General features: G+C 41.8%; 1 protein-coding gene across 2 annotated transcripts; it reads left to right on the top strand.

The window, feature by feature from the left end:
• The first annotated feature begins 4,053 nt into the window (after window positions 1–4,053).
• OXGR1 (oxoglutarate receptor 1) lies at window positions 4,054–12,145 on the top strand. Of its 2 annotated transcripts, XM_063650696.1 has the most exons (5): window positions 4,054–4,124; window positions 5,830–5,980; window positions 8,611–8,662; window positions 9,998–10,047; window positions 10,580–12,145. In XM_063650696.1, the coding sequence occupies exon 5, from the start codon at window positions 10,654–10,656 to the stop codon at window positions 11,665–11,667; it is 1,014 nt and encodes a 337-aa protein (XP_063506766.1). In that variant the 5' UTR covers window positions 4,054–4,124; window positions 5,830–5,980; window positions 8,611–8,662; window positions 9,998–10,047; window positions 10,580–10,653; the 3' UTR covers window positions 11,668–12,145. The 2 variants fall into 2 exon arrangements, with proteins under 2 accessions (XP_063506766.1, XP_054302631.1); XM_054446656.1 differs by lacking the exons at window positions 4,054–4,124; window positions 5,830–5,980; window positions 8,611–8,662 and having other exon boundaries at window positions 10,031–10,047; window positions 10,638–12,145.
• The last annotated feature ends 2,113 nt before the right edge of the window (window positions 12,146–14,258 follow it).

The following is a 14,258-nucleotide window of genomic DNA, read 5'->3' as shown; positions in this document are numbered from 1 at the left end:
GAGGTGGGGTAAGAATAGTTCACACAGGGGCACTTGTACCAACAGAAGCAAAGAGCTCCATTTCTCAATGATGGCTTTCTCTATTCTTTGGCTTTTTTATACTCCTAACACTTCCTTTAGTCTCCAATTTCCACCTCTCCCTGCTTCCATGGGCCAACACACTTCACACTATAACTCTTCCTGAGCAGACTGGCAACCCCATCTCTTAGCTGTGCCTCCTGTCTAGATCTATTAGCTGCCTGGCTCTTTAACCACCTCTGGAAGATCCTAACAGCATCTCCCAAATTATACTGGGATTGAATCTAAGGAAGAACAAACTAACCAATCTCTTTCTCAACAGTTTTCTATCTGCCCCAGAAGAGTCCTTTTTTCAAAGAAATGTCCACAAGGGCAGTTCTATTTTAAGAACATTTAAAGATCATGAAGTAATGTTCACGTAGAAGCATAGCAGATGGCTCACATTGGCACAACAATATCATACTTATTTTTTCGAAGAAACAAAGCTTTATCCTTCTAAATTTTCATAATTAAGATCCCTTTAATCTAGATTTTGCCTTATGAAGTGATCTGTCTGACTCTGCTTTTTCTAGACAGACTGAAAAATGCCTGGAAATGAAAGTACTTTTCCAGCTAAGTGAGTTGCTTTCAAAACTAAAATCCAGGCCTCAAACTTCTAGTACTGTCTCACTCCACTATACCATAATGTCATCCTTCTCACCAAAGAAATATTATAGGAATCTAGAAGGCATCACAATATCTGAATTTGTTGCCTAAGAGAGTATAGATCACACAGATTGCTTTATTTAATCAGTACATCTTAACTGAGCAATTCATTTTGAAGGCACTAGAAAATAAGTTAACAATTTTTCAAAAATCAAGACAATTCATCTCATGAGAATACTGCTATTATACCAAACATATCATATTGTGGCCAAAGTTATAAAAAAGTCAGACGAGGCCATACATGGTTAGGAATGATAAGGTCAGTCATGGCTGGAATACTGTCTGGAAGCATGATCATCTGAAGTTGAGTATGACGATGTTCAACTGATTGGATAAAGGCTCCAATCAGGAAATAGAGTGGTCCACGTTGTCATCAACTATGCGTTCCTTTCTAAATAAAACTCTGAATAAGAACCAAGATAATTTCTAATATCTTACCCCGGCTAACCCCCAACTGAACCATTAATGGCTCTTTGGAGAATGCTGTAATACTAACTCTGCTTTCTATGCAGAGTTCCACGGGGCTTTTTGGCACAGGAGGCTTTAAGATGTCAGTGCTTCCTAGTTAGAGAAGTTTTGAGTTTCTTGATTGTCATGACGATAAACCCCATTTCCTGCTTTAAAGGAACAATTGCAGCACATCACACAGGTGACACCTGTGCCGCTCAAGTAGCTATAAATTTAAATGCTGGAATCTTGTTCTATTTGGTTCTCATTTTAAGGAAGAGAGTGCATTTCTGAATCTGGGCAAGAGACCAATTTTAAATAGAAGTTGAATTTTACCCTATATAGGTCTTTGATTTAGGGTTGTTAAAAGACAACCTCAAGGTCCTAAATTTGAAGTTTAATATACAATCTAAATAGTGACATTACTTTCTAATGCAAGTTGCTTTAAAGATATTTATTATTCTCTTTACATAGGGACTAGGATCTTTATTCTTTGGTATTTTTTTTTCCTGCAAATTACTATTATGTAGAGAAAGAATTTGAGTTGTGGTAAGACGTAATGTTTAAAGGTAAACATTAAAAGATATAAGACACAATTCATTCATAATAATCATCTTGTTGATGGAGCCAATTTAGAGTATTGGATTACAGTAAATTGTTGTCTGAGAAAGCAATAGTTTCAATCAAGCGACCTAGCCACCCACAGAATGTGGTAGTAAGAACAGAGGGCTTGGCACATTGGTTTTACACAGACCTCTATGGCTCTGACCTTGGGCTTGCATTTGGACCACTCTAATTCTGTGTCCTCCTTTGAAAAGTGAATACATAGGACTGAATTTTTTAAAACGTCAGTTTAAAAAATTATAGTAAAATACACGTAAAATTAAATGTACTATCTTAACCATACTGAAGTGTAGTTCAGTGGTATTATTATTGCGCAACAATATTGTCATGCAACCACCCCACCACCTATCCACAGAACTCTTTCATCTCCCGACACTGAATTTCATACTCATTAAACAATTGCTCCTCATTCCCTCTCCCCACAACTCCTGGCAACCATTATTCCAATTTCTGTCTCCATAGCTTTGACAACTCAGGCACCGCATATAAGCAGAATCATACAGTATTTGTGCTTTTGTGGCTGGCTTCTTTTGTTTAGGATAATATCCTCAGGGTTCCTCCATGTTGCAGTATGTGTCAGAATTTCCTTCATTTTTAAAACTGAATAATGTTCCATGGAATGTATATATCACATTTTCTTCATCCATTGATAGGCACTTGGGCTGCATCCACATTTTGGCTATTGTGAATAATGCTGCTATGAACAGGGGTGTGCAAGTATCTGTTTGAGTCTCAGCTTTCAATTCTTTGGGGTATATTCCCAGAAGCAGAATTGCTGGCTTGTGTCATAATTCTATTTTTAATTTTTAGAGGAACCATTATACTTTTTTTTCCATAGCACCTGCACAATTTTAACTTTACAGGACTGGATATTTTTAAATGTCACTTCCATGTCTAGAGTTCTAGGACCCAGTACTTGCTTTTCAAATAACCTCTTTAAGTCATTTCCTCGTTAGCTGGAAATCCTGCTCACCGTGGAAAAACACTGGGATGTCTTTTACTTCAGAAAGCCTTCATTTGGGTTTAGTGCCCTCCCAGCCCCTTATTTACAAGTGGCAAGCCCTAATCATGTTTTTAATTTATTTCTTGTTTTCCTATAAGACATCAGCTCCTGGAAGCAAAGATTATGTATTATTCCTCAATATCTCCACAGTGCTTGACACAGAATAATCAAACAGCAAATGTCTGATGAATGAATAGGTGGGAACAAAACCGGGTCAAATATTTCCAAATGAAGAAATGAAAAAATGATTAAACATAGTAAAATTAGAGAACATTTTTTCTCCTAATGCAAAATATTTTCCTGGAGAGGCTGGAACTCAAATAATCAAAATGATAAGCATGATAATAAAAATGCCTAACTAGGGCTATCCCAACCATCAGCCAGGGCGGAATCTTTCCACCTGGGCCCTGGTGGGACACCTAGCCTAACATTCTTGCTCCTGCTGGCTGGCATTCCCAGAGGATGGGCTATATATGCATGGTGTTTGATGCCCATCAACATGGAAGTGCAGAAGAGACATTCAATGCCCGTCCATGGAAGAGCGAAGAGGGGCATTCTCCAAGCACCCTCATTCGCTAATACAGTGAACTCCTCTTTGATGCTGGAAGAGATCTTGAAGTTCAACGGTTCGGGGGGCCCTAGTATACTGGACGATGTGGCTGAGGATCAGCGAAGAGAAAAGGCGATTCCTAAGCTTTGTAGCAAGAAGGCTACCTACCCCCTAGATCTGGAGATACAAACAAACGCTCTTCGCAGGGATAGAAACTATTTTTAAGCCCCCTTGCTAAGCGCTGGAGGGCAGGGTTGTAACTGGATACAGGGAAATGACAACGCTTCAGTAAGTCGCCTCTATCCCACGCTAAATAAGAGGCACTGGACGCCTGGGCGACAGAGCGAGACTCCGTCTCAAAAGAAAAAGGAAAAAAGAGGCACTGGGCTGTAGGAGAGTGGTGATACTTCTGGACCCAGACAAGGCGGCCACAACCCTCCTGGGGCAACAACCCTCCCGCCGGGCTGATTTTTTGGAACCTCTGCAAACACTTTCTCCTTGGTCAGTTTCCCGCCAAACCGGGAAGGAGGATGTCCAGAGGTCCCGGGAGTGGAAGCCGCTGTCCCTGTGTCCACTGGGAAGTGGGCGAGGCGGGATGCTGCTGGCCAGGCTGCTCGGGGCGAGGACCCGGGAACACGCACTTGCTCGCTGGGCCTCGGAGGGGTGGGAGGGGCGGGGCGCGGCGGTGCGCAGCCTCCCCGGGACAGGTCTGCGGTCCGGGACCAGCGAGGCTGCACAGGCACGCGGAGCGCACGTCAGCCTCGCCGGGGCTGCCAGGTGAGCCGCGTGCGATCGGGGAGCGGGGCCCACCGGCCGGAGGGAGGGGGTATGGGGGACCCTGCCCTGACCCGGGAGCGGAGACGCGAGGTGCCCGAGGAGCAGGGGAAAGAGCACCCCCGCACTTCCCTGCAGCAGGCGGGGTCGGACGGAGCAGCGCCCCCTTCTTCTTTGGAGGCAGCAGGAGCACCCCAGATCCTGTGGCGGGAGGCGAAGTTTCATTTTGGGGAACAAAAAGCCCAGGGCGAGAAGACATTTGACTTGGAGAGAACTGGGGGAATTAGGGATCGCTGATTTCATCTCATGCTTTTTTCACACCCAAGCGAGGGGTCTAGGAGGTGGGCAGGGAGAGTGCTTAGGAGACAAACAGAGTTAATCCCTCACCCCATTGATCACTGCCCCTCTGAATGTTCTCAAAGCTCACGCTGCATCGTGGTGGACTGGGTGGTGTCGGAAACGACCAAAGACACTGCCCCACCCCCACCTCCAACAAGCGAGGAAAATGTTTCCCCTGAAATGTCTTTCTTCTCTGTCTTGTTTTTTGTTTCGTTGCTATGGATTCGTGAACTAGCTTGTAATGGTCTCTAAACCTCTAACTTGTATGTATAATATTTACGTGTCCATGCATGCATTTTTCTGAAGCGAGCTTTCAGAAGTTGTATTTGTTTCTCCCGAAGATTAAATAGGCAAAATCATATCTTCGGGCTGCATTAACATGACCTCTTAATAGTCTTCAGGGAAACTGAGTTGCAGATTCTTATTTAACGAATTGGGGATCGGCCGGGTGTGGTGGCTCACGTCTGTAATCCCAGCACTTTGCGAGGCCGAGGCAGTAGTTCGAGACCAGCCTGGCCAACAGGCTGGTGAAACCCTGTCTCTATACAAATACAAAAAATTAGCCAGACGTGGTGGCACGGGCCTGTAATCTCAGCTACTCCGAGGCTGAGGCAGGAGGATCCCTTGAACCCAGGAGACGGAGGTTGAAGTGAGCCAAGATCATGGCCACTGCACTCCAGTCTGGGCGACAGAGCAAAATTTTGTCTCCAAAACAACAACAATAACACAAACAAACAAAAAACAATAAAGTGGGGATTGAGGGAAGAGCCTTGAGGCTCCCAGAAGGGTTGGGGAGAAGGATTCCTTCAGGGACCGGGGAGGACAGCACTCACCCAGTCACAAATTTACCTGTGTTAAGAATTGGTCTGTTTTCCACCAGTATGAAGTACAATTAGTTTTCAAATATGTAGACTGGGAAATCGAAGTCAGTCTTTGTGAATGAAAGGTCTACTTAAGTTTCTTTTTGACAACCCAAAGTGACCCCAGCTTCGGAGCTTCCAAGGACTCTGGAGGGAAGGTAACAGATGAAGTGTTCCAACTGTGCACCTCCCTCATCCATTGGCATCTTGGGAAAAGGAGGAAAAAACCAACTGTGACCTCAGCATGGGAGCAGAACCAGAAAAACCCAGGGAGTCTGGGGGAGAGGGAGGAGAGCTGGGAGAGGTACAGGTATTGTTGGATAACGAGCTTAACTTATCCAACAAAACTGATCTGCAAAACCAACAGGCACCTTAGGAAAATCACATTTCATCATTAATCCCACTTTCCTTGTTCCCACCAAATGGGCGAGAGTACTCTGTGGAGGTGAAGTATTATCTGCCGCCGCTTAACTGGATAGCATTTCTGATCCTACCTTCTTTACCCACAGAATCTTGGAATCCCAATCTGTGAGGTTCCTGGGTGTGCTGGCATCAGGACAGCGGTCCACGAACTGTGCGTTACCCAAACATTGACATCCTGCAGCTAGCCTCAAACAATCACAGCTGCTTTCCAATTTCAGAGAAAAAAAGGCTAAAATTGTAAGCTTTTTCTTAACAATTTTTTTATTTCTTAATTTTTGTGGGCACATAGCAGGTATATATAATTATGGGGTATATGAGATATTTTGATACAGGCATGCAATGTGAAATAAGCACATCATAGAGAATGGGGTATCCATCCACTCAAGCATGCATCCTTTGTGTTATTAATACAAACAATCCACTTACACTCTTTAAGTTATTTAAAAATGTGCAATTAAGTTATTATTGACTATGATCACCCCATTGTGCCATCAAATAGTAGGTCTTATTCATTCTTTCTACCTTTTTTTTTTTGTACACATTAGCCATCCCTTCCACTGCCCCACTACTCTTCCCAGCTTCTGGTAACCATCCTTCTACTCTCTGTGCCCATGAGTTCAGTTGTTTTGATTTTTAGATCCCATGAATGAGTGAGAACATGCAATGTTTGTCTTTCCATGCCTGGCTTTTTTTACTTCCCATAATGACCTCCAGTTCTACCCATGAGGTTGCAAATGATGGGATCTCATTCTTTTTTATGGCTGAATAGTACTCCACCATGTATAAGTACCACATTTTCTTTATCCATTCATCTGTGGATGGACACTAAGTTTGCTTCCAAATCTTGGCTATTGTGAACAGGGCTGCAACACACATGAGAGTGCAGATATCTCTTTGATATACTGATTTCCTTTCTTTTGGGTATATACTCAGCAGTGGAAATGCTGGATCATATGGTAGCTCAGTTTTTAGTTTGCTGAGGAACCTCCAAACTGTTCTCCATAGTGGTTGTACTAAAATTATAAGCTTTTTCTTCACAAGTTTATTCCAACCTTTGATGCTGGCTTTTATTCATGCTGAACCTAGCTTAGTTCACACTTATATTTTTGGTTATGTTAAAGCTGAATACATCATTATTTCTTGCTTGCAAAAACCCATTGGTTTCAAGTGATTTGTAACCTCCTCACGTTTGAGAACTACTGTTGTAGAAAGAGAAGGGAATATACCCAGGGTTGTGCCACATTTGTCTTTAATGTCCTTTGAGTTGAAATGATTTGTTTGTGGACCATCTGGTGTTCTGAGTTGTGGCAGTGAATTGTACTGGGCCCTGAGGCTAGGGAGGAAAGAAACAGCTTCATCCTACCTGCTCACAGCCCAGACTGGTTTTTTGTGTGCTGTTCTTAACATCACATGTATTTTGTAAACTCATACTTTTATGAGGTTTTATGGAACAGAGATTAAGCTTCCTAGTCAACCCCTCCACCCTTACAATTGGCTAGTCAGTCTTCATTCAATCTAAATTGAACTACTATTTTTCAGAACAATAAGGCAGTTGTTTCTACCTATAACCCATCTTTTCCTCATAGAATTATTGTTTGAAATGGTCTCCATAACATGGCTAAGGGTTTATTTGGCAACGACAGGAATTGTAATTTTTCTTCCTACTTTAAAAATCATGAAAGATCCAAGCTTGCTTTTTTTTTTTTTTTTTTTTTTTTTTTTTGAGACAGAGTCTTGCTGTGTCACTCAGGCTGTCATACAGTGGCTCAATCTCGGCTTACTGCAGCCTACACCTCCCAGGTTCAAGCGATTCTCATGCCTCAGCCTCCCAAATAGCTGGGACTATAGGCACAGGCCACCACGCACAGCTACACTTTTTTTTTGTATTTTTAATAGAGATGGAGTTTCACCATGCTGGCCAGGCAGGTCTCCAACTCCTGACCTTGGGCGATCCACCTGCCTCAGCCTCCCAAAGTGCTGAGGTTACAGGTTTGAGCCACTGTGCCTGACCTAAGAACCAAGCTTTTTTTTTTTCAGAATGATAGTTGCCACTTCAGTAGCCTTTCATTACCATATAAGTTTTGCTGATGTTACTGGTTGTTTTTTAATGCATTCAGCAAATATTAATATTTACTGCACACCTTCCATGTGCCAGCCCCTGGGGTATGAGGTGACTTGTGTTTTGCTTTCAAGGAGCTGACAAATAAGCAGCTTGGACTTGAATTCCCTCCCCTTCTCTTCCTCTCACTTCTCTGTTGAGGCAAATCCCAATTAGAATGAAACAACTCTGGAGAATTATTTTGGGCGTTACTAAAACTATCTTTACTTCTTTGCTCCAGAAACAACATTAGCTATTTAGTGGCCTCTTGACATACTCTAAGAACTGTCTTTGGGACGTGCTGCTTCTGGGACTCCTTGGCTGTGACCATTTTCTTTCAAGTTTAAGTGACTTCCTGCTCCTTATGCATGAGTCCATTTAAGACGTTCTGCCAAGGGAGAAGCCATCCACTGTAGCTGCCTGGCTTCAGAGCACTCTCACTGGTCAGCAGTCCCTGACTCCTATGACCTCCAGTGCTGTGTAGATGATAGTTCCATGAATAGCCCTTTTAACATCAGTGTTGCATTAGGTATTATAAGTAATCTAGAGATGATTTACAGGAGGATAGGCATAGGTTATGTGTAAACACCATACCATTTTATTTTTGTATCAGTGACGTGAGCATCTGCAGATTTTGATATCCTTGGGGGTCTGGGAACCAATGCACTGCAGATACCAAGGGACAACTCTACAGTGTTTGATTTATTGAGTTTTCTGAGATATTCAGTCTTTTCCTGTCTTCACACTTGTTGTTCCCTCTATTATTTAGGGTAATCCTGATGAAAATCAACAAAATACAAATGAAGAGGCAGCACTGAGAGGTAATGTGCTAACCGGTCTTTGTGATTACAGGCACTTCAGATTTCCATCTTGCCTACTCATTGTGAGATGCAGCCCAGCCCTGCAACAAGACTGCCACAGTCGTATCCTGGCTCACCCCTAACTAGCGGTTTGACCTTGAGCACAGCACTGCCTCCTCTGTGCCTCAGTTTCCTCTTCTGTTGAATGGGGATGATCACAGCACTACCTCACCATTTGTTGTGAGGATTAAATAGATTCAAATATGTAAGACACTTACAGTAGTGCTTTGTACACAGAAGGCACTATTATTTTTTATTAATCCCTATTTTTCCTTCCCAACTTCATCTCCCAATATCCCATAACCATGCTGAGTTCCTTACAACTCCCTCAGACCTCCTGGACTAAGTGAGATTTGGAAGAGTATACTCAGGGCAGTCAAGAAGGACTGATTCTGCTAATTTAGGACTTGTCAAGTTGGGTTAGTTTGAAATATACCTCTGTACTCCTCTCAGGAAATGCTGGATAGTGTAGATTTAGTATCAGATAATAGTAATAATGGTGGCAGACTGATGTTTCCTCCTTCCCTTGTGATCTCAGTAGTCTTGTACCATTCATACATCAAATGACTTAGCAACTAAAAATCACCTAATATTTTTTAAGCTTTTCTTATGTGCCCAGTAGTGTGCCAAGAGTTTTTCTTCCTATTTTTAACATACTATTGATAGCTCCATGAGGTGGGTTTATATTTTGTTAAAATAATTTGCCATGTCCACTTCCCCAGTAGACTGTGACAGTGTGTTACACACATACATCTGTGTGTGTATTCAGTTTGTATCTCTAGGACTTGACAGAGGACCCAATACAGAGTGGGTGCTCCAGAAATGTGGACTTGGATGCATTTCACCAACAGCTATTTACATCCAAATAATAAGCTAATTATAACTCTTCTTCTAGATGTACTTTTCTCATTGCAAAAATTCACCGTCAAAATTTTTAAAAACACTAATAAGCAAGAAGAAGGAAGTTCAAATTGCACTCCTTCCAGCCCTAGAGAGCTTAATCAACTTGCTTAGGAACATGCTACTAAATGGCTAATCTGAGCATCAAAATCTGGCCATGTGTCTTCAGGGCTCCTAATGGTTGCATTATACCACTGATCCCGCCCCATCCACCCCAACACATACACTCCCCTGCACAAACAAATAATGTTAGCTATTAAAATGAATTGGAAGAGTGGAAATGTGCAATTAAATCTACCACAAATACAATGTTGCAATGCATGCAATCTATATTTTCAAAATTTACAGTATTCCGCGTTTTCCTGTCTTCACACGTGTTCCCTCCATTATTTACAGCAATCATGATGAAAATCAACAAACTACAGATTGAGAAGCAGCACTGAGAGGTAATGTAGAAAGGGAATGGCTTTTGAGTCAAACACGAGTGTGGATCCCAGCTAAGACCCTAGATGTGTTACCAAAGACGAGCCGCAAAACATTTCTCTGTCTTAGTCTCTTGTAAAATAGAGGTAATGAGAAACACTTTCCAGTATTTTGTGAGATGTAGAAGTAAGTGATGGTGGCATGCATCACACTTGGTTAATAGTAGGTCCTGTTGTTAAGTCTCTAATGGCGATACCCTATGGCTTCTCCAAATGGTGACCTTGCCAAATTGTTTTCCAAAGCGACATGTGGCTTTTTTCTCCAAATCCCTCATTTTAACTCTCATGATAATTTAACTTTTATATTTTTATTAGATGCATTTAGTAACTTGCCTCATAGTCATTTTCTTGGAAATTCAATTTCTTCTCCACTGGGTCTCTTTTGAGATTAAAGAGAGAGAAGTGGCAAATTCAGGACATTAGAACAATTTTCATTTAAAAGTAGATCCTTGTTTTTATTACCCTACCATTAATGTTTTCTGTTTTCCTTTATCAGCGAGTTACTGCTCATTTGATTCCTATTGCCAAACTGAACTCTCTTGTTTTCTTGCAAGATGAAAGGAGACAAACATGAATGAGCCACTAGACTATTTAGCAAATGCTTCTGATTTCCCCGATTATGCAGCTGCTTTTGGAAATTGCACTGACGAAAACATCCCACTCAAGATGCACTACCTCCCTGTTATTTATGGCATTATCTTCCTCGTGGGATTTCCAGGGAATGTAGTAGCGATATCCACTTACATTTTCAAAATGCGACCTTGGAAGAGCAGCACCATCATTATGCTGAACCTGGCCTGCACAGATCTGCTGTATCTGACCAGCCTACCCTTCCTGATTCACTACTATGCCAGTGGCGAAAACTGGATCTTTGGAGATTTCATGTGTAAGTTTATCCGCTTCAGCTTCCATTTCCACCTGTATAGCAGCATCCTCTTCCTCACCTGTTTCAGCATCTTCCGCTACTGTGTGATCATTCACCCAATGAGCAGCTTTTCCATTCACAAAACTCGATGTGCAGTTGTAGCCTGTGCTGTGGTGTGGATCATTTCACTGGTAGCTGTCATTCCGATGACCTTCTTGATCACATCAACCAACAGGACCAACAGATCAGCCTGTCTCGACCTCACCAGTTCGGATGAACTCACTACTATTAAGTGGTACAACCTAATTTTGACTGCAACCACTTTCTGCCTCCCCTTGGTGATAGTGACACTTTGCTATACCACGATTATCCACACTCTGACCCATGGACTGCAAACTGACAGCTGCCTTAAGCAGAAAGCGCGAAGGCTAACCATTCTGCTACTCCTTGCATTTTACGTATGTTTTTTGCCCTTCCATATCTTGAGGGTCATTCGGATCGAATCTCGCCTGCTTTCGATCAGTTGTTCCATTGAGAATCAGATCCACGAAGCTTACATCGTTTCTAGACCATTAGCTGCTCTGAACACCTTTGGTAACCTGTTACTATATGTGGTGGTCAGCGACAACTTTCAGCAGGCTGTCTGCTCAACAGTGAGATGCAAAGTAAGTGGGAACCTTGAGCAAGCAAAGAAAATAAGTTACTCAAACAACCCTTGAAATACTTCATTTACTTAACCAAAAACAAATACTTGCTGATACTTTACCTAGCACTCCTAAGACATTCAGGATGTCTCCCTCAATGGAACTCTTGGTAAATACTGTGTATTCAAGTAATCATGTGCCAAAGCCAGGGCAGAGCTTCTAGTTCTTTGCAATCCCTTTATTGAGCTCCTCCATTGGGGAGATATAAGAATGGGATGCATGCATATCAGCAAAGTATTCAGACATAGTATTACAAGCTATTGGAACTCAGAGGCATCTTAGAGAACATCTGTTCCCACCAACTTATTATATATACATGGAAACCAATTTCTTACCCTTGCCCTAGATTTCTCAGTAAATTCATGCCAAGATAGGAGAAAACCAATCTTTTCACTCATTATTTCATGCTTCTCTGCACTCTGGACCTATTTGTATTGAACGATTAGACAATTCAAACCACTACCTGTATCTTTCTTAATATTTATTTTTTACATCTCAGAGCTCTGCAATTTGTTTTCTTCAAGCTTAACTTTGAGATTATAAAACTGGGTTTAGCCAGTTCTGTAAATTACTTCAAGCTGGTAAGATACCCTTGAAATAATTCAAGGACGTCCATGCAAATAGCTGAAATTAGTACCTGCAATATATTTGGAGTATTATGTCTTTATTGTTGTTAAAAAGTTTTTATTGAATTTATGAAAATTATCAAATCTTATTCATCATTATTAACATGTCCTGGGGCAGGAAGGGAAACTTTCTAGGACAGAAGTCACTTTCAGATATCATGTATGTATTGGGTGCTCAATCATATCTAACACTGTTTTGATTTTTGTGGGAAAATATTCCAGGAAACACTAATTCTCTTTAGACTCCTTGTTCTTTTATGACTACAATGAACATATGTCTATGTGATAGCTAAAGATATTTTTGAATTGTACGTGTGCTTAATTATCAGTAAGTATAAATATTTGAGAAAACACCTAGTTTGGATATTTAAAACCCTCATAAACATGTTGGTACAATTAATAAACTTACTTATAATTATGTAATAGGCTGTTTGGTCATATTTTTCTGTGAAAATTCAGTTTTATCACTATTATATTTACATGCAACTTATTTTCTCTATGGTTAGGAACAAAAATAAGTTAAGAATCAACAATATTATAGAATAAGGCTGAAATAATTGACTTACACAGAGGGAAGGGTACCATAGAAATTCTTCCTGTTGTTCCAATTCTTCTAGGACATGACATCTGACTTAGACTTAAGTGAGGATATTCATCAGGAACCTCTTCAGAGCAAGTTGAGAGAAGGAAGAGGAAGCCAATGGATCTGAACATGAACTTTTCTGGACAATGGTGCTTTTTGCAATCCCTACCTTCTGAGCCATCGTCTTCTGAGCCTTTCTATAACATGTGGAATAAGCTATTTCACTAGACGACCCCAATTTGCTCATCTGCCCTGGCTATACAGCATCGAGAAGTATTCAGAGGTCCACCTGGAACTGCTAGCTCTTTTTCTTTTCCCTGATGCCTAGCCCAGCCCCTGGGCTATCACTAAAGTGCAGACAGACTTGCCCGTATTCCACTGCTGTCGTTATTCTAGCCTTGGGCACAAACCCCTTTCCTTTCTCTCCTCATCTTTATTCCTTCTTATTCCAAAGAGTTGGCCGGGCGCAGTGGCTCACGCCTGTAATCCCAACACTTTGGGAGGCCTAGGCAGGCGGATCACGAGGTCTGGAGATCAAGACCATCCTGGCTAACATGGTGAAACCCTGTCTCAAAAAAATACAAAAAATTAGCTGGGCATGGTGGCGGGCGCCTGTAGTCCCAGCTACTCAGGAGGCTGAGGCAGGAGAATGGCGTGAACCCGGGAGGCAGAGCTTGCAGTGAGCCAAGATGGCGCCACTGCACTCCAGGCTGAGCGACAGAGTGAGACTCCGTCTCAAAAAAAAAATAGAGTTTACCCACCAGAGAAAAGCCACTTCAACATCCTTCATGTCTTTCTCAACTCATCTGTGTAGCTTCTTTTATTTTTTACCTTCTTCCTACCAATGTACAGAAAAACAAATCATCCTTCTGGCAGGAATTCTTGCACTTTATCTCTGGTCTTTATTTTGCTCTCTTAGGGACCTTGCTCCAACACTTAATCTCACTTTCTCACGTTTTTAATATTTTTATTACCCTGGATAATTGACCTTATCTTGGGAGCATGCATAATTTTCCATTATCCGAAAAATGCCTCCCCTTGATTAAGCTTTTATGTCGTTCTGTTACCTAATCTGCTTCCCACAGCTGTGGGTTGGGTGCAGTTGACTGTCTGCCCTCTAGGGTTCTTCCGATAGAACAGAATCACAGAGATCCAAGCAAATTTAATTCAAAGGATGAGTTTTATTTTACAAAGTTAAGAGTTCTGGGTTATTTGTGCTGAAGGAGGCAGTTTTGAACTGAGGCCAAAAAAAAGGGATTGATGATATTTCCCAGGCTAGAACGGGACCTGTGTGACTTTGCTGCATACAACCAGGCCTAGGCAGAGGAAGACAGAATGAGAACAAAAGAGCAGAGCTCTCACTGTCCACCAGGGCACAGCTACTCAGGTCTGTTGGC

The sequence above is a fragment of the Pongo pygmaeus genome, chromosome 14, assembly GCF_028885625.2.
Source record: "Pongo pygmaeus isolate AG05252 chromosome 14, NHGRI_mPonPyg2-v2.0_pri, whole genome shotgun sequence".
Taxonomy (NCBI): Eukaryota; Metazoa; Chordata; class Mammalia; order Primates; family Hominidae; genus Pongo; species Pongo pygmaeus.
This window is presented reverse-complemented; position numbering and strand designations above follow the sequence as displayed.

What these genes read in the sequence shown, in the direction of transcription:
- OXGR1 (XM_063650696.1), top strand. Translation starts at nt 10,654, where the DNA reads ATGAATGAGCCACTAGACTATTTAGCAAATGCTTCTGATTTCCCCGAT.